The following is a 25,035-nucleotide window of genomic DNA, read 5'->3' as shown; positions in this document are numbered from 1 at the left end:
GAGCCGACTACCGACTCAGGAAGTGCGTCACTCCGTCGCCGGTAAGCGGTGACGTGGCTGCTGGGGAAGCTCTTCCCGGTTGTTGTGCCAAGCTCCTCCGGGCTCCTCCGTTCACTGGAGATACCTGTGCCACAAAAAAAACTAACCTGTGCAAACTAAGAGCCGAGCAGTTTGTCGTTTTAGCTGATTGAATTAGCCGCTGACTGCTGCCAGCCATGGAGACGTATGGCAACTCGCACAAGAAACAGAAGATAGGCAACGCTGCCCAGAACTGGGTGAGTTTTTCTTTTGCCAAGTTGTGTCGGTTCATCACGTCCGCCAACTTTCACTAACCAGCTAACGTTACTAATGAGTTAACAGGCTTGGTCAGCCAACTAGCTAATTAGCTAGCTAGCTTGCTTTCTAAACATTATACAGCTAACGGTAAGTAACGGTGATGCTAGCTCTACATTTAGCTAAAGCCGGTTGCTAGCAGCGGCGAGACTGAAAAGTGGCTAACGTTAACCAGTTAACTGCCAATAAAGGGCATATAATGAAAATGGCATATTCATTTTATTTAAAGCTGTGATAACATTACTTTTGGTAGCTAGTCCCAGCATCAATGTCAACAAAATACTGTTTGCTTTTGCCAGGTAACATACTGCTGCGAGCACAAATTCCTGTTTGATGATTAAAAGTAATTTAACACTGTAATGCTAACTCTGAACTGCTGTATTTAACGTTACATTCATTAAGGAATGAATCTTAAAAAATGTAACATGCATACATAAAACAACACAAACAGTAACACCAGACACACACAGAGCCTAAATAATTAGTTGCTTAACCAAAAAAAAAGTATGTCATATGTGATGGTGAACTTATTATGTTATTACTTTCAGCTCTACATACATGTTCCAAGCTTTCTTTATAATATAGAACAGTCTACAGATATCTGAGAAACCACATTTTAAAGTCACTTCAAAGTCACTCTGTTCATGTTAACCTTCTATCTTTTAATTTGGAGTTTCTTTTAAATAAACTTGTATAATTGGGCTGCAAGTGGGCTGAATTGACAGTAAATCTGTATCATTTCAGGGAATGCAACGTGCAACTAACGTCACCTATCAAGCTCATCATGTCAGCCGAAACAAGCGTGGGCAGGTTGTGGGCACAAGAGGAGGGTTCAGAGGATGCACCGTTTGGCTGAGTGGTAGGTTGTGCTATTATCAAGGTGTCCTTTCTGCACCTGTATATTACTCATAGCTGTTTCATAATGCTGTTGTTTTCTTCTGTGCCAAGGTTTGTCCGGTGCAGGGAAGACTACAGTTAGCATGGCTCTGGAGGAGTACCTGGTGTGTCACGGTATCCCCTGCTACACACTGGATGGGGACAATATCCGTCAGGGGCTGAACAAAAACCTAGGCTTCAGCCCAGAGGACCGTGAAGAGAACATAAGACGCATTGCTGAGGTGGCCCGGCTTTTTGCTGATGCTGGGCTGGTCTGCATTGCCAGCTTCATCTCTCCCTACAGCAGGGTGAGTGACTCTCCAAAGAAAGCATCAGAGGTTGAATGAGAGAAACAAATGACCACAGGGATAAATGTGTCTGGACCTCACTAATAGTCTGTTACATTTTGTTATTGAATAATATTTGATTGAATTGTGGCCCTTTGTGAACAGTTTTGATCTATTTCTGGGATTACTTATAGGTCTTGGGTTACTGATCATGTCTTTATTCTGCTGAAATTGACGACAACAGATTTGGAATGAAAAAGTAGAGCTTTTATGTGTTCCTGCAGTGATTTCTTAAAATACAGGGCTCACTCTCTGGAGGTATTATTTAAACCTACATTGTGTAATGTTGTGAGTTGATTCTTAGCAAAAACCCCTTTGTTCTTTCACAAATATGTGCTCATTCATGTGCAATTACTTCCACCAACTAATCAAAGTATTCTCGTACGCGTAGAATCTGCCATTCAGAATCATTCAGAATACATACGAGCGACTCGCTCGAATGATGGCCGGCATGTAGCGCCTCCATCTTTAAAATACATTAGCCAAAGAGGGACATACCTCCGCCTTTCGCCCTCCTAAGGTCCGGACACACAGAGCCGATAATCGGCCGTTGGACAGTCTGGCGAGGTCAGTGACTCGAGTCTGTTCGGTGTGTTCCGTGCCGTCGTCCGTCCGAGGGGCCGTCAGCCTTCATTTTAGCCGATTTGACATGTATAATCGGCGGGGCGGGCACTGCCGGCAGTCGGACTCAAATGACCCATCTGATTGGTAGAGTGCTAACCCGGAAATGAGGAGCGGGATGAGCGTGACTAGAGTCTCTCAAAATCTGACGAAAATCTTTTAAACTGACCTTTGTTGATCTGAAATGAAGACAGATTCAGCAACTGCATGGCCAATTTCTCGCTTAAAAATGTTTTCAGAAACACGTTTCGGTGAACTATTTTAGTAAAATATGAGATCGTATTCTGAACAAGCCGCCATGACAGTCTGTCTTTGAATTTCTGGAGAAACCAGACCCACGTGACTCATTCGTCCAATCACCAGTTTTCATTTTGGGGCGTCAATACAGATTAGCGCCGTCTGCTATTATGGAGACGTATTACATCTTGTCGCTTTGGTGTGTTCGGAGGCACTTTTTTGACCAACTCGGGGAGACTGATCAGTCCAACTGCCTTTTCTGCCGAGGGTCGGCCGTCTGGTTGGTGTGTCTCGACCTTTACACTCAGTGGCACTGTGACGAATGCCAGCCGGGAGGGAAAAAGAGAATTAAAACAACAACGCGACAGGCAAAGCAACAAGACCAAAGTTAATATTGGAGTGGCTAGAACGGCTGCGTCTAAACAATGGAGATACTAAGAGCTAATTTCGGGTTCGGCTACCGTAGGAGGAAGGGCTAGAAAGTAATATTCAGTTGGTTGTCATATACAATTTCACCACTAGATGGGAGAAATTCTTACACAATGTAGCTTTAAAAAAAAGAAGTGAATTTATTAATGTAAATTTTAATTAAAGAATATACAAATTAAAAAAAAATATTTTTTTTTCTTCTAATTAGGCTACAACTAAGGACTGGTGCATGATTAGAAGCGTATTAGTTTTTCCTAGAGGTTCGAATATATTCTAATATCTTTGCGCATTATGTCCACAAGAGGGCAAACCAAGAGAGACATAGCTACTTGTATAGAAATAATTATTTCGACATAAACGTGTCTTTAAAATGTCTACATACCTACATTACATTATAAACAAATAAAACAATGTCCTATACTGTAAAACTTTAATTTAAAGACCGTAGACCTCTCTCCCTCTCTCTCTCTAGAGCATGCAGGAGGCAGGACGATTGACGATTTCGGGGTCGGCCCTTACCGACAGAAGTTCCCGAATCGCTTTGTCTCTCCAGCTCTACATTTTCGTTGGCATCTTTGTGTAAATTACCCTTCTTCTTTACCTTCGGATGTTTGTTTTCTTCCGGTTTTGTGCCAGCCGCATGATAGAAACGTCATCAACACGCCCACCGGCTGGGCTCAATCGAACAGCACACAGACTTTGTAGGAATCTGCTGAACGTCGTTTAGGGAGCAGCGGCCCAGGCCCATGTGAGAACGCGTGAGGTAGACTGCTGCAGTAGTGCTGCTTTTTTTTTCAAAATTTAATATTTTTTATATTAGAATGTCTTTTTTTATTTTTTTTTTTATTTTTTTAACAATCAGAATATATGTTTTCAAATTTAGAATAGTCATTGACAGCCCTAGTACACTGCGATGAATGGTGTCCACCTGCAGCAGAAAACAAACATTTTTGTTTGGTAAAAAACAAACCTGATGAGCCTTAATAACATTCTATCTTTTACTAACTCTTTAACTAAATCATATTTGTACCTCACTGTGTATTTGGTTATTGTTTATCAGGATCGCCTCAATGCCAGGAAGATCCATGAGGCAGCAGGGCTGCCTTTCTTTGAGGTGTTTGTGGACGCTCCGCTGGATGTCTGTGAGCAGAGGGACGTGAAGGGGCTGTACAAGAGAGCCAGAGCGGGGGAGATAAGAGGTGGAGTATGGTTTAATACTGTTCATTTACAAAGCATCAGTAGATCCAATGCCTGGATTAATGTATCTGTTATGTGATTAAGTTAAGGTTCATACTTGGACTTACAGGGACATCAGAGAGAGAAACTTAGTCAAATTGTACTTTCGTATGACACTTTGTTGATAAGCGCAAAACAGAGGGTAGATCTACAATGCATTTACATTTTCATCTATGTGACTTTTGTGGTTGTATGTCACATGTAAATACCTCATTCCCAGTCTCTTGACCTTTTATTTATTCAGGGAAGGTTCAGTCTCGTTTTGCAGGAATGCCCTGATCGCATTTACACAGCTCCACATTCATACCTGGAAGCTTCCCAGTGCACAGTGTGATCTGCTGGCCACTGAGCAGCTCCACTGGAGCGGTTAAGGTTAAGGGCCTTGCTCAAGGGCACGCCAGTGTTGGTTATTAGGGTCAGTCTGGGGATTGAACCGACGACCTCCCGGTCACAAGCTCGCGTCTCTTTTACCTTTAGGCCTCCACTGTCCACAATGTTTCTTATCACATTGTGGTGCAGCCTGTTGTTCTTTGGAGAGATCTTGACCCAATTTCCTGAGTTTTGTGTCAGATCTGTAGAGCAGATTGGCTTTTTATAGAGTCTCTCTTCTGTCTTCAGTATAGTTAAGACATTGTTTGTTATTGAGATGGAATTTAGTTCTGAGGGGTGTACCATTTAACAAGTTCAACAGAGCCAGGGTTGCTTTGCCTTAGCTGGCTTGACAGGCCTGAAGCCCTAATCAGAGATAATGGGTACCATGACCGTAGTTATCAACTGGCTCTGTTAACCCAGTCTTTCTTCTTCAGGCTCTTGTGCATGTTCCCATAAAAGGGGGTTCTCAGAGGGTCATTTGACTCTTATACCGCACTAAATGGACTGATCGTGTGCCGCCTATGAAGAATATGAAAAAAAATATCACAGCAAAAAGCAACACTGTTGCTGCAAATAAGGCAAGAGAGGAGTGCTGGCAGAAAATGACTATTGTGTAAGTTCCTAAGTGAATATCTTTATTTCACCACTCAATGCACTCTCAGTGCTGTTTATTTCTAACGTGGCAGCTGCTAATTCTACAGCTCTGACACTTAAAACTTGATGCAGCAGATTTAAACGTTATTCTTGTTTAGGTCTGACACGGTCCCATGATGAAGGAGACGTGGAAATAACTAGTTTTTGGACAAATCAATTTGAAATGAATTCTATTGATTGAATATTATCTGTGATTAATACCAATAGACTTATCAATTTTCTAATCTGTGTTCTATTAGCTGCAATATACCAGCAGGGTAAAACATACATATGTAAGTAAACGCCATACTGATTAATAATATAGTGAAACTATTAAAGTACACTTCAAACATATTCAAGTAGTTCACTGAGAGTAATAATAACTTTACAAATAAAATAAAACTTTGTTCTTGCTCAGTTTTTCTGCATAACTGATATATGTTCATGTGGCTAAAAACCCTGCAACGTGATGCATACAGTAAGTGCTACTGTAACTGCACGGCTGTGTTTAGTGGCAAAATTAATGCTCAACATTTTTTCATTATAATGTATTCCCTCAGCTTAGAATCTGTATCGCTCATCGACTGAATATTGACTAGAGCAATGCTATTTCCAAAGGAGTTGATAAGTGAAAGGAGCTTTTTAGCCGATTTCAAGCCAAAACTTGGAATGCAAACTAATTTGGACCACGTTAGCCATGCAGCAAAAGTTACCCCGGCGATCTAGCCAGGCTAAAAGACATCCATCCTGGTGACACTGCTTTAGACTCAAAAGTACCTTGCTGTGCCACTAATCTCGCTTTGTGGTACACCCCTCTGATCTGTTCTCTGAAGCGCCACTTAAATCCCTAACAAACATTTATTGTAGCTTATGTCACTGTTTTCTAATCAATTTCTACTTCTGGTTCTGCTAAACCCACTCATGTAGTAATTCTTCATACAAGAATATGGAGAAAGTAGTTAATCATGATTGTGTGACTGATTTAAAGGGTATTTAAACAGAAAAGGTTTACAGATGCTGTGTACAGTGATTTTAAATCTATATAATAGAGGTGTTGGAAATTAATCAAATAATCGATGCATCGAATCGTGGACATGGACGATGCTGCATCGATAATCGGCCGGGCCATAATCGATTATTTCTGTTTACAATTTAATGTATGCCAAACAACATTTCTGTTTACATATTCTGTTATGTTTTGCACATTCAGGAAGTTCCATGTGGTCAGTGCTGTAGTTTTATGTATCCAATTTATTTAGTATTAGAGCACTGCAGAATGTTTTGTTTTTGAAGCTTGAAAAGCTATGAATTAAATATCCTATATGGCTTTAATAGAAAAATGTATTTGACGCATCGAGATATCGAATCGCTGACATGATAATCGTAATCGAATCGGGAGATCAGTGAAGATTCACACCTCTACTATACAATAATGGAAGTCTTTTTATTTCGATTAGGTTTTGTATATTTTACATAGAAGATAAAGAATGTGAATACAATTCTCTTTTTTTAAATTAGGTTTCACTGGAATTGACTCAGAGTACGAGAAGCCGGAGGCCCCAGAGCTGGTGCTGAAGACCGACTCCTGCAGTGTGAATGAGTGCATACAGCAGCTCATTGACCTGCTTCAAGAGAGGGTGAGGGGAAGAAATATCCTGCTTTGACATGCTTAAAATGTGTGTATCATGTTTTGAATCAGTTGCTGTTTTATTGGCTATGTCCCTTTTTTTTAAAAGAATATGTGTGCGAGCATCACAGACAGCTAGAGGCTGAAGTTCAGACTTGATACATAAAACTGTCATCATTCCTCTATTGGCCACAAGGGGGCAGAGAAGCCTCGTATTTGAAGGAATATTATGTGACTGCATCTACACTGTACCATGTTAATATTTGTTTTGTGAATAGTAAACCTTTATCAAAGTGAATTTGGTGTGCTTATGCAGGATGTTTTATTAATAATTAATTTCACATTATTTTCTGCAGGATATAGTTCCTGTTGATGCATCTTATGAAGTGAAAGAGCTGTACGTTCAGGAGAATAAACTGGACCTGGCTAAGGCTGATGCAGAGACTCTGCCTGCTGTACAGATTGGAAAGGTGCTTCTGGTTTTCTTTTTTGATTTAGAATTTAATAAACAAATGAAGCCAAATAACTATTGATAGCCTGTATGTACTGTATATAGAGCAGTTGTTAGTCATTTATCTATCCACCAATGCATGATTTACCTGTCCCTTTTCATTTGAACTGCATATAATAAGCTGTTGGTCAACATGTTACCCATTGTATGTGATCGTGTGTGTGTGTGATCATCAGGTGGACATGCAGTGGGTGCAGGTGCTGGCTGAAGGCTGGGCCACTCCTCTGAATGGCTTTATGAGAGAGAGAGAGTATTTGCAGTGTCTTCATTTTGACTGCCTGCTGGATGGTAAGATGTCATTTATGTTTTTAAGGAAAATAACATTTTGATATTCAATTTTACAATTCAGTATTGCTGTACTTGAGAAAGGCACTAGATGGAGATGAGCGCTCACAAAAAGGATTACGGACAGAAATAGCGGATGGCTTTCTTTCTGCACACATTTCTATCACGCATACTATACCTACATACTAGAAATTGAGCACTGTGAGCATCACAATATGCTCTCAGTTAACCTGTCCTTTCAGTTTACCCCTTAAGTGCCTATCATTAGACACTTATGAACTGTAGGAGTTTTGTAATATTTTTGTCTGATGAACCTCACACGTCTTTCAGCTGTAGCTTGTTCCTCTCTCACATTTTTTACTTTACTCCAATACAAATTGAGAACTCTGATTAAATGGAGTGTTAAATTAGATTAACAAATACTCCCTGCGTGTGTCCCTGCAAACCACGATGCAGATTTTGTACTGTTGGATGTGCTGAGAGGTTTAAATTAGTTTGTATCTTGCGAGCTGACATGCTGAAGTGCTCCATTGTTATTTATACAGCATGGATGTAAAACTTGGCTAGGTGGCTGAATGACACATTGATAAACTCAGAAATGATTTAGATGCAGAATTGTAAGAATGATGATGTTGTATATCATGTTGATGAAGTAATCAGTCCAGTTGCACCCAAGTCTCAGGAATGCCTTACTTTTTTTTGGCACTTTTCAGAAAACAAATATCATCATGGGTGTAGAGTCTCTTGATGTAATTACTGCAATTTCTCATGTATTGTTTGAAATTCCAAGAAAAAGTCAATTTAGTTTTATTGCCCATATGACCACTCAAACCTCAGTTGTGTTTTGTGATGCCAAATACTTTGCTACACACACACAGTAAAAGGAAAAATACATAAAATAAATTTAAAAGTTAACGTAGCCTGTATTTCATTTTCAGATGTTGACAGGTATATATTAGATCTGCTGTCCTCACTGAAGCATAAAGCCTTCACATTCTTACAACTTGATTTAAGTTCTTTCCTGAAAGAAAGATACCTAGCCTGAGAAACCGAGCTGTCTGGACAAACCAGAGGGAAAAAATATATATAGATGTAAAAAGTCCTGATTCCACTTTTCCTGTTTGTCTGGAGGGAGAGGGACACAGAAGAAGAGGCTTCTATATTGATTGACACCACACACCACCATTTGTCCATTTTCACTTCCTTCCAGGGATGTGACAGCGAAAGAATGATATCACAGTGAAAGGATTGATCGCCCAAACTATTAACACTAAAACTGGGTGGGAAGCAGAAAGCTACATGTTTGACTAATCAAATAGTCTGCAAAAATAAACATACCCAAATCCAAGCTTGTGTCTCTCTCACTCTGACATTTGGCAGTCTTGAGCGTGTGTTTTATTAAAACCAGCTGTAAGCTCTACACTGTGACAGAGGGGACGAGAAGAGGGTCCTGGGGGAGGTGGGGGCAGCAACAGTCAGCGCTCCCTCCTGTTTTCACTGCATTTGATCTGATGTGATGTGAAAAGCGTGTCGGTCCAAACATTTTCATCAACCTGGACGACAAAATGAACCCTGCAACAGAACGCTGTCACTGCACCGCTCAAATCATAGAACGAGAAAGGGTCAAGCTCCAGCTTAGCTTAAGAGGGGATTTTTCTCCTCTAGCTTCTTAAATTGCAGCCTTTGAAGACTCACTGTAGCCTGTGGTTTAGCTGTATATCCCTCATTTAGCCTGAAGGGGTACAGAATGGAAACTTGATCAGAATAGTTAAGCTGTTTTCTTGAGTATACTAACCTTTTTAAATATTTTAACCTTTTAATTGTTTTTCTTGGATCGTTATCCAATATTAAAGGTGCCCTGTGGAGTTTTCTTGTAAACAAACAAAAGTTATGTTTATGATTCAGTGTTTCCCATTAAAACACATAGTTTTTGTTTTTAAAGGGTAACTACCGTTTTTGTGGACCCTGTTTTCCTATGTTTTTTTTTTTTTGTGTAAGTGACTGATAGGAACAACAGTCTTTAAAATTGGTCCACTGTTAAGCGTGAACGCTGTAACGGTAGCCACAGACCGGGCTGCAATATAACCCTATGGGGAAAATGTTCAGCATAAGTTTGGTCCACTAAAAGTGCTGTTTTTGCCACTATAAGACTCTGATATTCTAAATGTCTGACAACATTATGGAAAGGATCCCTACAGAGGACCTTTTTAAAACCTCTATGAGACCTTTCTGTTTAACCAGAAACAGCTCTGAGGTCGTTAGCGCTAAACCCACCAGACTCCAATAAAAAAAAAAAAAAAAAACACTGTTTAGCGTGTATAGAGCTAACATATTTTCACATGTAAATCGGTAAACTATGTGTTCAACCAAAACTAGAGTTGTGATGGTTGGAAAAGTAGAAAGACGACCCAAATGGCTTTTCATAGTTTTATTTTGTTTCTGTCGACTTTGAATGAAGTGTATTTTACGATGCTAAAATTACTGTTACTGTTAGTCTGGTGGCTTTAGCGAACGCAATTTCGCGGATGTTTTTATGTTTAAAAAAAAAAAAGGATCTTACTCTTTAACAGAAAGGTCGACCTCCTTAGAACTCCTTTCCATAATGTTTTCAGACACTTAGAATATTAATCTGAGCCTGTCAGTGGCAAAACAAGTACTTTTCTAAAGGTAAATACAAGCTGCACAATTGCCCTATTAACTTTCATTGTAGCTTGTTTCGCTGCTTCTGACTGCAGCGATCTCGCTTAATACTGGACCACTGTCAATGATAGTTGTTCCCATCAGTCACTTAGACACAAAAACATAGGAAAATAGGGTCTAGGTTGAAAAAAAAAAAACGGTAGTTACCCTTTATGGTCTAACAATCACGTTGAATGCATTTCCTTCATTCAACTTTTGCAAAGCTGATTTTTAGAAAATATTTTTAATTGTGCAATGTTTATATCAATGTTTGCTAGCTTGCAGAAGTCTGCTTTACTTGTTGGTGTGTTATCGCCGCCAAGTGCCGATCAGTGGAATAGCTTGAAAATGGTGGCAGGACTGTGTATTGCATTGCCCGCATTGCCCGCATTGCACGCTTGTGTACAAGCATGATACAAATGAAAGGGGGGCCCACTCGTAAAAACATTGCTCCATAGTGCAGAAAAAGTTCTCTCAGGTCCAATTCAGTGGGTGGTTCAGATGAGTTTTAATCACTGCGCAGTGGAGACACAAGTTCACAAAAAGCTGTAGAATTCTCTCTGGCCAGGGTTTTATACAAGTAAAACAACAGAATTAAAAAAAATCTGAGAAGACATTCCCTTAGGATTTTAACTCACTGGATAATATAATATAGTAATAGCGCACTTCTATATATTGTAGAGCTGAAATAATTCTTAATTTGTTGATCGGCAACAGTAATTAAAGTCAGTCAGTCAGTCAGTCAGTGTAAGTCATTTCAAGCATAAATGTCAATATTCTTTTGTTTTAGCTTCCAAAATGAGAGGCTTTGACACATAATGTTGTCATACTTCTAGTAAATGGATTGTATTTATATAGCCTGATATCCCTGAAATGTATTTGATGGGAAACTGAATTTCTTTGGGTTTTGGACTGTTGGTCAGACAAAACAGGCAGTTTAAATACGGTATTTCAACCTGGGCTTTGGGAAGTAATAATTACTATTTTCTGACATTTTTTAGACAAAATGGTTAATCGATTATTTAAAGGTCCAATGTGTAGGAATTTCTCCCATCTAGTGTTGAGATCATATATCGCAATCAACTTTCTTTGCACCACGCTGTTCAAAGTACGTATTACAGCTACGGTAGCCTTCACGCTTCAAAAAGCCGGTCTCTTGCTCTTTTCAATATCCTTTTTCTGGGAAAAGAAGAAAACTCCTGTTCTTGAAATTTGGATTTTGAATACGTGTGGTCCTCCATGTTTCCTTCTTCAAACTTGCCGGGGCCGGAAAGCTACAATACCCATTAGCAGCATTAGCAGCACCTGTGAGTTTATCATGTGACAGCGAAAACGCGAAAGGCAGAGCAGTATGTCCTGTATGTCCCTTACCGGCTAACGTATTTCAAGATGGCGTATGAATATGGAGCGTCTACCTCAGTTCATGCAAATGCAAATGTAAAATTTCAAGCCAAAAGGAATACTTGGAATTGATGGTGGTGGTAAATATTCATGAAAAAGGACAAGTTTGTGAACGGGCAACACAGATTTTGATAATGAACAACTAAACACGTTACACACTGGACCCTTAAGCAAATGACCAGCAGATTACTTCACAATGACAATAGTTAAATTGAAGCCTTAATATAATGTGTTTTCTCTCTGCATAAATATGTCTTTCACCCACAAAATGTTCTTCATTTTCCATTGTCCTAGGTGGTGTCATCAACCTGTCAGTGCCTGTGGTGCTGCCGGTCTCTACTGCAGATAAAGAGCGTTTAGATGGCGTGACAGCTATGGCCTTGGTCTACGAGGGCAGACGAGTGGCCATCCTTCGCAACCCCGAGTTTTATGAGCACCGCAAAGAAGAGCGATGTGCTCGCCAGTGGGGCACCACCTGCAAGGACCACCCCTACATCAAGGTACGTTTAATTAGCTGAAAACTGAATTCACATTATAAACTAATATTTTGAAAATGCTATAGAAAACCCCAAAGTTCAACCGTGGTAAAATACAGTATCGTGTCTCAGTGTGCTATGTGATAAACACTCTGCATGTGAAAGCAAACTGCCTCGCCTGCTTCGGCAATGATAGAAGACAGATCTGAGCTGGCCTCTTCACATTGCTTATGGAAAGACTGAATAGGTGGAGGAGTGGAGCTCTTCTCACAATCTGTCAGGACGCCCAGTATAATCACTTGGATCTTTTTGGTCCACTCTCATTTTGTAGGTGTTATATTTGGATGCTGAGTCTTACTCAGCCTCCACCAAATGCGTTTGAGATTGTAATGCTCAGCTCAACGGACCGTCAAATGCCTGCCAGCTTTCACCTTTCCGCTCACCCAACCCTTCTCCAAATATACCCGGGAATTGTTTCCATCTGTTTCCTATCGACTGCTGTGGGGCTCAGGTAGACTCAGTGGCGAGATAACGTCCTGAAATGATCCTGCACACCCTGCGGAAAGTCACACTGGGTTGTAGCTGGAAAAGAACAGAACAGTCTGGCGTGGCAGACAAAGATAGATGTCAGATTGCCTTTTTATAAATATGTCCGCGTGGACTGGGAGTGCAAGGTTACTTTTAAAAGTTGCTTGTCTGTCTGGCTAATTTTAAATTCCATTGTTTTCAAGATTAATGCAGTTGGCTGGCCTCTTGTATATTGGCAAAGGTGCAAGACAAAACTGATAATAACCTATATGGTATTTAGGGATTTTACTCCCTGGGGTCAGACTTACTGTAAACCTCATTGGCTCGTTTTTTTAAAGCCCTATTCTATTCTATTCTAGATCAACTCGAGCACTAGACCTGCAGCTCAGCTAGACCATTTTTTTTTTTGTCTCACCTTGTTCATGATTAAATCTGGCTTGGTAATGTGTTTTAGGATGCAGGAGGCTGCCAGTTTCGTAAATTGTTACTATAACTCTCTAGTATCAACACCTGATGCCTCAGCGCTGGCTTTTAACTCTGTATTTCCACAACTGTCATTCTTTATCTACTCTAACCTGTCACAGCTGAACATGTGTGCTCAGCTTGTCGTGATTAAGGTGTCACTCATTAAAGTGTGTGTCTGTGCGTGTGTGTTTGTTTAACTCCCCACGCCAGAGCCAGTCTGTCAGCACACCTCTGCTGGTACCTACAACTTATTTTTTTTTACCCCATCTCTTTCCGTCTAGAAACGGCCTGCTTTATATTACATGTAGTTAATCCACTTTTTCCTGTTTACCTGTCCGTCAGACAGGAGCCCCCTTCATCGGAAACCATGGTGTAGTGTGTTTATTTGGCAAGGGTCCTTTTCACATGTGAAGTCCTGGGGCACTTTATAACAATTAAACAGAGCACATGTGTACGTTGTGTAGATCTCTTCTCCTTTGATATATCCACGCAGGCATTATATTTTCCATTCACTTATGTTGGGAAAATAAATTGCGACTTGTCTTTGCTGTTGATCCCTCCAAAGAATAAGAATGTTAAGCGTCTTTCAATGACTCTTCTCAGGCCAGCAGTGGACAGATTGAATTAATTGGAGTGTGGAAACCAAATCACGACACCATCCTCCAAAACGTCTTACAACAAAGCCAAGCTGATATTGACCACATCACGTAGACACCCCTACAGCTGACAACTTTCTGATTTTTATGTATTGCTTTCCAGATCAAACTGAATGCAGTCTGTTTGTAAAGTATGGATATGAAAGAGGGTTTTTTCCCATGATAAATTACATGTGAAATGAAATAAGTGACATCTTTTTTTATCAACTTCCAAAAGTCTTTTTCGCAATGCTTACACACTTCATGTTTCATTTGTGGCCTTTGTTTGAGTTCTCTCCATATCGGTGCTGGAGCTGTGCATGTTTTATTACAGAGCCTGTAAAGAATTGTCACTTTGTATCACATTAACATCGCACAGGCCGCTCTTCAGTAACTCTAGCTACAGTGTCATAAATGCCACACGAGGCAGGCGAAAGATATTGCCTGAAACAATAACAGCCTTTGCCCGAATCCTTAGCACTTCTGTGGCATTGTTGGATTAATCTCTGGAGTGAAAAAAAAAATCTCTCCAATGTGGTCATATAAAGGTTCATCACCAGGTTTTATATTGGAATCCAATCAGATTTTGTCTGTTCTGTTATTGAAATTAAGGTAGTAGACACATGGAAAAGTGCAGAAGAGTGGGCATGCCAGAGTTTTGTTGACTGTTTAACGACACTGAGACTTTGATTTATGCTGGTGTGTCCCTGTTGCGACTGGGTAATAACTTGGGAGCTTTATTAGAATTCCTGCTGGCCTGGTTCCAGCACAGTGAAGCATTTATGGACCACAGAGTCTCAAGTCTGGATCATGTTTGAGTTGTGTTCCCTGTCATGATCATTGTGACTCCTATTTCAGATGGTGATGGAAAGTGGGGACTGGCTGGTCGGGGGAGACCTGCAGGTTCTGGACAGGATCTACTGGAACGACGAACTCGATCAGTACCGACTGACACCCACTGAGCTCAAACAGAAGTTTAAAGAAATGAATGCAGGTATGGGTTCAAGTTCTGTTGGTTCTTGTTTATTTTACATCAGAACTAAATCAAAATGGTGACGAGATATTAATCCAAGGACTTTTAGAGAGACAGTAGTGTCACAATATTTATAAACTGTTACCTTTCATTTCCTAATAAGGAGAGGACACACAGTGTTGTCCACTCACTTCAGTGCTGTTATTCTTTGTTTAGTCTTTGAGAAAGAGACATAGAAGAAATTCTTGGGGGAGAAAGCTTTGGTGTGATTCAGTCCCTCACTGTATGTGGTTTCAGTGGTTGGGCACTGAGCTGCTTAATTATCTCTGGGTACATTGTGGCCTTTTGTTTGTTTTGTACAGATGTGTTCTGATGTGTTTAACAGACCCTTTTCACCCTCCTCCTTTCTCTCTATTTAGATGCTGTATTTGCCTTTCAGCTTCGCAACCCAGTCCACAACGGCCATGCTCTTCTGATGCAGGACACCCACAAGCGCCTCATCGAGCGAGGCTACCGCCGGCCTGTTCTGCTGCTCCACCCACTGGGAGGTTGGACCAAGGACGATGATGTGCCGCTGCCCTGGCGAATGAAGCAGCATGCCGCTGTGCTGGAGGAGGGCGTCCTGAATCCAGACTCTACCATCGTGGCTATTTTTCCTTCACCCATGATGTATGCTGGGCCAACTGAGGTAATGGTTATCAAGAATATTGTATTTGCAGTTACATGCTCAAGGTTTCTTTTCAAAAACAGTCATGATGTTTTCCTCAAAACTGACAGGGAACAAAAATTGACTGCAGCCCTGAGTAATAACAACAGATGCAGAGAGCAGGACTTTTATTTTTTCTTGGTGTCTGCACATTTCTGAGAGTGAGAAATGGCAGGAAAAGGGATTTGCAATTGTCTTGAGGCACTCTGTTAAGTGATTCCTTGCCATCCACAAACCTCTTTGTGTGACTGTGCGTAGCTGTGTAGCGGGGAATCTTTAAATCACTCACTTAGGATAATTGGACAGCTACAGCGCAAATTATTGAGAGCAGATTGAAGGCTGGTGAATTTCTTTTCTATATTCTGAATGGGAGGTTTAGAGAGCCAGGCTCCGCTCCAGGCTTGGTGTCACTGTTCTGACCTTGTTTACCCATAACAAACAACATATACCCTTAGTCTGCCCGCCAAAAACTACTCAAAGAATGAAACTGCCTCTCAAGGAGTAATGTAGATATTTAGCAGTTATTGATGACGAGAAACAGAAATTATCAGGGCTTATAGTGAATGCAAATATGCTGTTGGAGGCTGGCTGGCTGAACTCGTGGAGGTAGCTTAGGTCTACTAAAAAGAAAAAAATGGTAAAGGTAGATGTTTATTTTTAACTGGCATTATATTTTAAGTTTTCAGCTAATCGTATACACTTTTAACATACACAATCGTTTAGATGAAATATTGTAGCACCCACAGCCAAGTAGCCACTGAAAGCAGGCTCCAAACATTATTAAATGTAAACACAATTGGGGCAAACTATCATATTAAAAACAACAATCTTTATTGCACAAAAATATGTTGAAAAAAAAAAATGTTATTTCTCTTTGTAGCTGTACAAAAGAATACATCTATTCCACACTTTTGCCAAAGGTATTTTTTCGTTTTTCTTTCTTGTATCCTTGTCCACAGGTTCAGTGGCATTGCAGAGCTCGAATGGTGGCTGGAGCCAATTTCTACATTGTGGGCCGTGACCCTGCAGGCATGCCCCACCCTGACACAGGAAAGGACCTGTACGAGCCCACTCATGGTGCTAAGGTCCTCACCATGGCTCCAGGCCTCATCACCCTGGAGATTGTACCCTTTAAGGTCGCCGCTTACAACAAGGTCAAAAAAGCAATGGATTTTTATGACCCCAAAAAGTGAGTACTTGTACTAGTATTTGTTTCCCATAGTCTTTTTAGAGTTTAAAAAAAAGTTTATTAGTATCGTGGAATATAAAAAAAAGTCTGAAGCCCCAGTGCTCACTCACACTAAATTAAACCGCTTATTTGTAGATTTAGAACCAGCAGCCTAAACAGAAACTACATTCTGCAAATTAATTATTCATTAGGCTTGTCTTCTTAAAAAAACACTTTCATCCATTTTCTTTCCTTCTTCTCTTCTATCTACAGTCAAATGCCAAGCCAAGAACACCACAAATTGTTTTTCTTTCTTATTCAGTTAGAGGGTTTTGTGGATTAGTACAGGCTTTGATGTTGCTCAAAAATTACAGAGACCTGCCATTAATTAAAGTCTGTGTATGATCATTGCACGTGATGACTAACAAAAATCCTGCAATCTCACTGCCTCTTGTACCGGATTTGATGCAGCCTCCACAGTCGAGTTATGCAACTATTTACACTTAACTGTGTTTGGCTAGGGATGATAAAACTAAATATGGCCAAACTAATCAAAAGATTTGCTTTGTTTTCCATGATGCATATTTATGACGTTGAGTCCAAACCGAACTGTTGATCGGGAACATCTAGTACTTTTAGTGCTGCTAAAAATACCATTTGTTTAGCTTTCCTTCACTTTGAAATTATGACATGACCAAGTGTGAAGAAAAGAAATGGTTTCCTGCTCTGAGTTTGAAACACTCATCAGTTCTCTGTCAAATCTCTGTTATTGACTGTCACCTTTTCACATTGTGATAAAAAGTGTATTAATCATGAATCTTGAACGGGAGGGAGGGCTGATCAAGACTTTTCTTCATGAGGTTTTATTCTGTAACAATACCCCTAACTGTCAGTCTAAATTATTGACTAAAGTAAAGAAGAAACCGTGAAATAAGACGGCTTGTTGTCATCGGTTTTAAATTCAAGGATTCAAAGCTTTTATTTGTTAAGTAATAGGGTTGGGCGATGTCCCCTAAATTGGCAGTTGATGATGCTCACAGTAAAACATGGCGATGGACGATGATATCATCGTCGGGGGGACTGGTAGGGGCAGTTTTTTTACAACTTCACCTACTTTCACTTAGCTAACTACGGTGCAGTAAAGTCAATCAGATGTCTGTGATCTGCGTAACGACAGTACAGTGGGACGTTTGCCTTCAACAGAGCGACAGTAATAACCTAATATACCATCATTACTGAGCTTAAACTACATTCAAGGTTATGTTTGCACTGAATAACGCATTCAATAAAGAGAAACATAACTCTTGCAGCACACATGAACAGATGCGCAATATTATCTCACACATAAAATAGCACCCTCGTGAATTAGCCTACTGTTGCTAACGTACATTCATAAATCCTGTATAACATCGTCCCATACCTACAGGACATCAGACTTACTTATTGATGCACGCATGTAGTGTCGACAAACTTAGTCCAATGAGGGGAGAAAGGAAAGTGTGATAGCGTTCCACGTTAACGCTTTTTTCTCTCTCGCTCGAGACCGCTGTGTCCAACGTTACTAGCAGGTAGAGCGAGTAGAGCAGGTAGAGGGGAAAAAAGTAGCTTCCACTTAAGGGGCCCATCTTGCACCCTGCGCAGCACCGCGCAAAGCCCGACACAGGTAGCTAGTTTAAGACCGATGCATTTGTCAATTTCCCGTCCAGCGCCCGCGACTAGGATTAGTGTGTGTCAGACAGGGTGGGGCGCGTGGCATCACGACAGTGGCCATGATATCGCCCATTGGCACAACCCTATAAAGTAAGTAAATGTGTAGTTAAATGCAGTGTGGTATACACATTAAAACTAATGTGAAAAATAGGATTGAAGAAATCCAGAAAGTAAGAAAAAAAGAACGTAAGTCAAAACTATAAATATAAATATATATTTTTTTACATAGGTCACAATTTAAGGCTTTACTATACTATAACAATTTGTACAGGTCGAGGGGAAATAAAAACTATATGCAAGTATATGATATGCTTTGCCCTTGTATCAAAACAAGGTAAATCTCCTCATTGGCCTTCAATGAACTTCTAAACACATTTCCAAATGTCATGTAAAATCAGTAAATCACTCCGTCCAGTAAAATGCTCTATATTTTAATAGAATGCCATTGATCCAATGGTTTGATATCATATTAAGGCTAAAGCTAGAGAGAGGGATGCAAGATGGTTACTGGATTTCCAAAGTCTCTAGTCATCACAGATTTATGGCATTCCATTCTCTCATGCACGCTGACAGCGCCTTGCCAAATTTCAGAAGGAATATGGATGCTTATCCTTATCACCAGCAATACCCCTCCATCCTCCTCTAAAGTGTAATGGCTCAGATCACAGCAAGCTGTTTCTAATTTGACACTGTATAAAAATGTTCTCGGAAGAATTTGCCTAGAGCTCTTTTACCTCACGCCATGTGAACTGCTAGGTCTTCTTTACAGCTTCTCATTGTGCTCTGTCATGTGATAGCAATTAGAAATTTGACTTCATAAACAGCAGTACCCTCTCTGAATGTCAACTCAGTGGAGATAATTGTAAATGTCTGCTAACAGGATGTCTAAAACTGTCTTGATTATCCCTGACAGTAATTTATCGACATGACTAGTGAAGATGTGATGAACTTGTGCCAGTACGCTGGTGGGGATGTTTTACAGTAGTATGTGATAGTCTAAAGCAGGGGTGGCGAACCTGTGGCTCTTGAGCCGTATGCGGCACTTTGCCTGCTCCTGTGAGGCTCTTACTGTGTGGCTGGGGGCTGTGTTATTGGTGGATTTATTTTTATTTTTTTATTAACTTTTTGAAACATTTCAGATAAGTACAAAAAAAATGGAATGCACTTGCCAATACATTTGCCAATTATTTTAAAATAAAAAATAATGCAGCAGAGTTTTGAGGACAAATTCTGCAACCCGAGGAAAAAAAAAGCTGCCACAGATCACCTTCCTCATTAACCCTTTCACTGCGTTTGAAAGCCCCTCTAGTGACAAACGAGTGAAAGAGTCGCTTCGAGTGGCACAACCGAGTTCTAGCAAGACCTGAAAAGGACTGTGGATAACAAAGACTGTCAGGTTTCCCACTGAGTCAATCTAAGTAAGAAAAAAAAAACTATGAAAACTGCTATGTATTATGACTGTCATCAGACCTGGAAGTCACTGTTGCTGTTGTAGTGTGGACGTGCATGTGTTGTGTGGCTTTTTGCTATGGTGCAGGTTTTTTTGTGGCTCTTTATGCTGAACTGGTTGGCCACCCCTGGTCTAAAGTCATGGTACAGGTTTTTAAACCTCCGCGCCGGCGACAGCCGTGGCTGAAGGCATTATGTTTTTGGGTTGTCTGTATGCACACGTTTCCCATTCTCGTCAACGCGACATCGTTGAGCAAATGAAAACTTTGCTTTTCTGGCCGTTATTCAACCCCTTAACTCAGGAACAGAAAGGGAGTCATTTGGTCAGATACTAAATTGGTGACACTGATCTTGAAACTGTTGTGATTGTATAGATCTTCTGTCCTGCCGGGGTGAAGATGTGTGTGAAGCATCCATGTTTTGCTCAAAAATACACTTAATACCTTTATTTTTGGGCAGGGGGGATAGAAAGGAAAGTGGGGAAAGGCCCACAGGTCTGATTCGAACCCAGGCTGCTGCCAAGGACTCCGCCTACATGGGGCGCACCAATAATTGTAGTTTAACTCGCAGACAGGGTTTCATTTATTCATTGAGTAGCAATTTTGGTTGTTTTCTTTCACATTAGGAAATATATTTTAGAAAGGAAAAATATGCCTTAATCTATGGGTAGGATGTTGCATATTTGAATTTCTGGCACTTAAGTGGATCGTTTAAAAATAAAAAAAAACTATAATAGTTGTGGGCTATATTTTAAAAATTACTTTTTTCCTCCTTTTTAAGATCACCAGTGAGTTTAGGGGAAACCAAAAGCTCTCCTGTTATAATTTGTTTCTTCATGGTAAATTGATTGTTATCTAAGATGTTTGTTATTGTTCATATCACCAACTGTAGAGTTCTGTCCACCAGAAATGTTAAAACATTCCGGCCTAAATATCAAAAACAAAATTTAAGCCAGGTATTTTAAAAGAACAAACAGGAATATTGTTTTACTTGAAGCCTCTGCGTGTGGGATTAAAAAAGTCTGACTTTGGCAGCTTGTAGTAGTAGTTGTAGTAGTTGTAGTAGTAGTAGTAGTAGTAGTAGTAGTAGTAGTAACAACAAAAAGGAATCTGTGGCAGACAGCAATGTGTAGTCAAGACCCATAAAGTAACTTAAACACAGGCATATACATTATACATCTACTCTAACACACTAAACTTGAAGAACTCATAAATGTTAAGGGTCAGCTGCACTGGCCTTACTTTACAACCATCATTGCAGTGGTGTGCTGTTGCTTACTGGATTGTCACAGAATCTTTCCAGCCACAGAGTCATTTGTGAGAAATTACTAATAAAGCAGCTGCCAAAAATTAGTCAGCATATAAAATGTAGAGTTGAGTGATATAAATATTCTCACACACAGTCATGTCTCATTTCACTGGGTAGGATGTAGAGATCTCCCAAGCTGATCTTAGGTATCAGTATCAGAGCGCCGATCTGGGCACATTTTAAAGCAACACTAGAGCACTTTTCCTCTTCGGTCCCCCTACAGGTTGGAAGCGGAATTGTCCATTACCGCTGTCATTCCAACTACAGATCCGCTACCCGATCTGGCAAACTTGCATAGTGCGGTTTTAGCCGATAGAGGGCCGCAAAGGGAATGCAGAAGTAACCCTGTTACGAGTTGATGAACCACTGTAATGATTTTGGAAACATAATCTTTGGTGTTGCTTTAAACGACGTTGACTGTATTTTACTGTTTCACAGCCTGCTAGTGATGCAGCGCTGCTCTCCTTTACGGCACATGGGATGTTGCTAATTAATTGACAGGTTTGTTTGCTCTCTGCAGTCTGTACTCAACCAAAGATCACTTGTGGGGGGAAGAAGCTCCACTCTCTAACACTACCGTATAACCGGAAAGGGTTTTTGTAATTTGATATGTCTTCTCTCTTGCTGATCTCGTCACATCAATTTCAGGACTCGCTTTCTTTTCTTCCATTTAAACTTTTATTCATACCAAAAATTTGAACTTTAAATCTATAGCTGTTATTTCAATGTGTCAGATACATGTGTAATGAATATTTAGGTTAACACACCTTGATCAGGATATTCCTAGTTGGATGTATAATGTTAAAAGAGCTTATTTTTAGTTTTCAGACTTTGGAAAGAAACACTTACACTTGATTCCAAAGCAACAGGCAGTAATTGTTGGCTCACATTTTCTGTACTGTTGATAAGCATCTTTTCATTGATTGAAATATGTTATAAATAAATATTGAAATATGTTACACAAATCTCTCTGTCTCTCTGTCTCTCTCTCTCTCTCTCTCTCTCTCTCAAATTGCAGTCATCAAGATTACGATTTCATCTCAGGCACACGTATGCGTAAGATGGCTCGTGAGGGAGAAAATCCTCCTGCCGGCTTCATGGCCCCGAAGGCTTGGGCTGTGCTGAAGGAATACTATAAGTCACTGGAGAAGGCTTAAAGGTCAAGTCTCAGATGAAACAAACATAGAAAACACAGTGGTGTTTAACAGGATTAATGTGGGGACCACTCATCTACTGTCAAAAAAACACGCTCTGGCTTCTGTCTGTCACTTTCACACTCGACTGTCATGAAACAGATCTCAGTTGTTTTTTTTTGTCTTTTAAATGTATGTACTTCATTTAGCTAAACTCACTCTGATTGTGAAATAAAGTAGGTGAGGCCAGTATACTGATGAATTGTTTTTTCAAAGGAACAAACAAAAACTTTCTCTAAAATAGATGTTTGTGTTTCTCACTAACTTTATAACTGTATATTCTGATGATCGGTTACAAAAGTGTTAAAAATTCAAAGATCAAGACTCGTAATGACCTGTATGGAAAGTACTGTTGACCAGTACTTTAATTGGTGGGGATGAGTGTTGAGTAATCATGATGTCCAAATTAAAAACTGCACTTGAGTTTACTTAACTCACTACTGAAAACCACAAAGTTACTTTGTACTGTATGTTTGCAAGTGGCAGAATTTGGTGTAAGTATTTGATGTGAAAGGCAAGTGCCTTGGTCTTCAGAAAGTAAATTCATGTCTTGTTTGAATTAGGACACACACACACACACACACACACACACACACACAGACACACACACACACACACACACACACACAAAAGGAGACCTATTATACTTTACTATATTTTCTTTCATATCTATAATGTTACAGTGCCGGATGTTCATATTAAACGTGGCCAAAGCTTCAAATAATGAGGTACTTATTTTAAAAGAAATCCCTTTGAGCCAAAACCTCTGATTTCACACTGTTCTGAACACTGGTTTCAACAGTTTTCTCTACTGTTCTATACATGGTCATCTGCTTCAGGCACGCTACTGCAGTGTTTTCATTACATGCACTGCTACATGCTAACTTCAGGGAAACCTGTAATCTTGGTTGCAGATGTTATTTTCTCCCCACTTTTGTACCACATTACTGCTCGAACAGGTCCAGTTGCGTAGTTTTTGGTTTAGAAGCCTTTTATCTGTGATTTTTGATGGTATAAAGTGCTGCTATACTCCGTTACAGTCTACTGCTAACTACATGTAGCTACATGCTAACGCCAGGGAAAGCTGTAATCTTGGCTGCCGATGTTAATTTCTCCCTAAAATTAGATCACAAGTCTAGTTGTGTAGTATTTGGTTTATAAGCCTTTGTGATTTTTCACAGTATAAAGTCCTGCTATATACTACAGAGAAAGCGAGAGCAGAGCACAGATGCAGAGACCACGAAACGCTGACCAATCAGAGCAGACTGGGCTTTTTCAGTGAGGGGACTTAAAGAGACAGGCGCTCCAAACAGAACATCTTAGACAGAGGGTGAAAACAGGTGCAGCAGCAAAATAGTGTGAACTTTAAAGCATTTAAATATGTTCTTGTAGAAACAAAACATACACTTATGACCCTGAAAACAGAATATAATAGGTCTCCTTTAAATATATTTTTAATGGGATATGCAACCCTAAACTTTCTAAACCAACCTTCCTAAACAACTTTTATTTGTCATATTTAGTCTATTTATTCTGTCTTACATTACAATGTTCTATTTTTAACTGTGTTGTGCATGTAGTTTTGGTGTTTTAAACTTGTCTCTCAACAGTCCTGATATTTTGTTACATTTTCATGATTTGTATTTTTTTTTCTGCCATGGGTTGCTAATATTTTCCATGTGGTAATTCATTTTTAAGAGTTGGTCTGTATAATCAGATGGTTGATGGTTACCATTAAGGGATCAGATTTGTAATCTTCCTTGTTCAATAAACCATTTTTAGCAAAAGAATTTGTTTACTTTTCCTTTCTGTAATCTTTGGCTTTATTACAAACAGTGCACAGTATGTGTTTTTTTTTCTTCTTTTGCAGCACACCAAAGCTTTTTTAAATACATAACATATTCTTAAACCATTCCACTTGATCTTAAATGACAGCACTAGATTTCATGTATTTAGAAACTAACTTACATTGATGAGATGTCATCAACTTGTAAGAACTTAATAGGTCTAAAACCCCTTCATGTCTTTGTGACTAATTTGTTTCAAGTGCATTTTGTCATCTACATGTCATGAACAGCGCACTCTTCAAATATAATTTCTACGATTTCGTAGGCCCAGGCTGTTGGAACTTTTGTGACCTCCCAGTTGTTCAATCAGCTGCATATTGAATGAGACAGACCCTCTAGTGACCCCAATCAGGCTCAGACACACTTGCACACTGTATACAAAGAGCTACAGCTGGCTCCCAGATGCAGCGAAAGTGGAACATACAGGGTTAAATCCAAACGAGAAGAGTGGCTCTGTCAGAAATACCCTGGATACTTCCTCTAATCCAACTCCAAGATGTAATGAAGAGATCTACCAGCAACAATTTGTTGTACCTTTCACCAGATTTAGTCAAATCTTAAATGGTAATCAAGCTAGGTCCTCAGACAATTTCAAAAGTAGAGCTGATTTTCATACAGAAAATGATGAAATAAGTTTGGAGAGGTTTCCTTTATGGATTGTGTTGTTCTTTAAACTATCTGGAGATCAGATGCTCTCTGGTTAATGCAGGTGTCTGTTACTATGTGCATCCTTTTTGATGTTATCTTACTTGTTTCATGCACAGGGTATTTTAGTTCTGGGTCCTTTTTCAGCTCCCCCCCAGATTTTGCTTTGAAACTGTTCATCCGTCTGAGGGTGTTGTTACAGTGTGGCAACCTGCCAGTGGAAAAAGGTTGAAGGTGCCAGAAGAATATAGTTATTCTGACTACTTTTTACACAACTTATGCCTTCACTCACCTGCACCACCTCGTTTCAGTTGGAGTTGTACAGAATTTAGACAGTCATAAACA

General features: G+C 39.9%; 1 protein-coding gene and 1 long non-coding RNA gene across 2 annotated transcripts; both read left to right on the top strand.

Annotated features, from left to right (window-relative positions):
• The first annotated feature begins 26 nt into the window (after positions 1–26).
• papss1 (3'-phosphoadenosine 5'-phosphosulfate synthase 1) lies at positions 27–23,988 on the top strand. Its single transcript, XM_031276832.2, has 12 exons — positions 27–275; positions 1,078–1,192; positions 1,282–1,517; positions 3,904–4,042; positions 6,603–6,721; positions 7,068–7,181; positions 7,399–7,510; positions 11,882–12,087; positions 14,550–14,685; positions 15,084–15,352; positions 16,330–16,559; positions 22,024–23,988. The coding sequence occupies exons 1-12, from the start codon at positions 216–218 to the stop codon at positions 22,160–22,162; spliced, it is 1,875 nt and encodes a 624-aa protein (XP_031132692.1). The 5' UTR covers positions 27–215; the 3' UTR covers positions 22,163–23,988.
• LOC118494816 lies at positions 16,581–18,422 on the top strand. Its single transcript, XR_004897017.1, has 2 exons — positions 16,581–17,527; positions 18,340–18,422. It is a non-coding gene; the product is annotated as an uncharacterized LOC118494816 (long non-coding RNA).
• Positions 23,989–25,035: the final 1,047 nt, after the last annotated feature.

This window comes from Sander lucioperca, chromosome 4 (assembly GCF_008315115.2).
Source record: "Sander lucioperca isolate FBNREF2018 chromosome 4, SLUC_FBN_1.2, whole genome shotgun sequence".
NCBI classification, from domain to species: domain Eukaryota; kingdom Metazoa; phylum Chordata; class Actinopteri; order Perciformes; family Percidae; genus Sander; species Sander lucioperca.
Note: the sequence above shows the minus strand (reverse complement) of the source record. Positions and strands in the feature narration are given on the sequence as shown.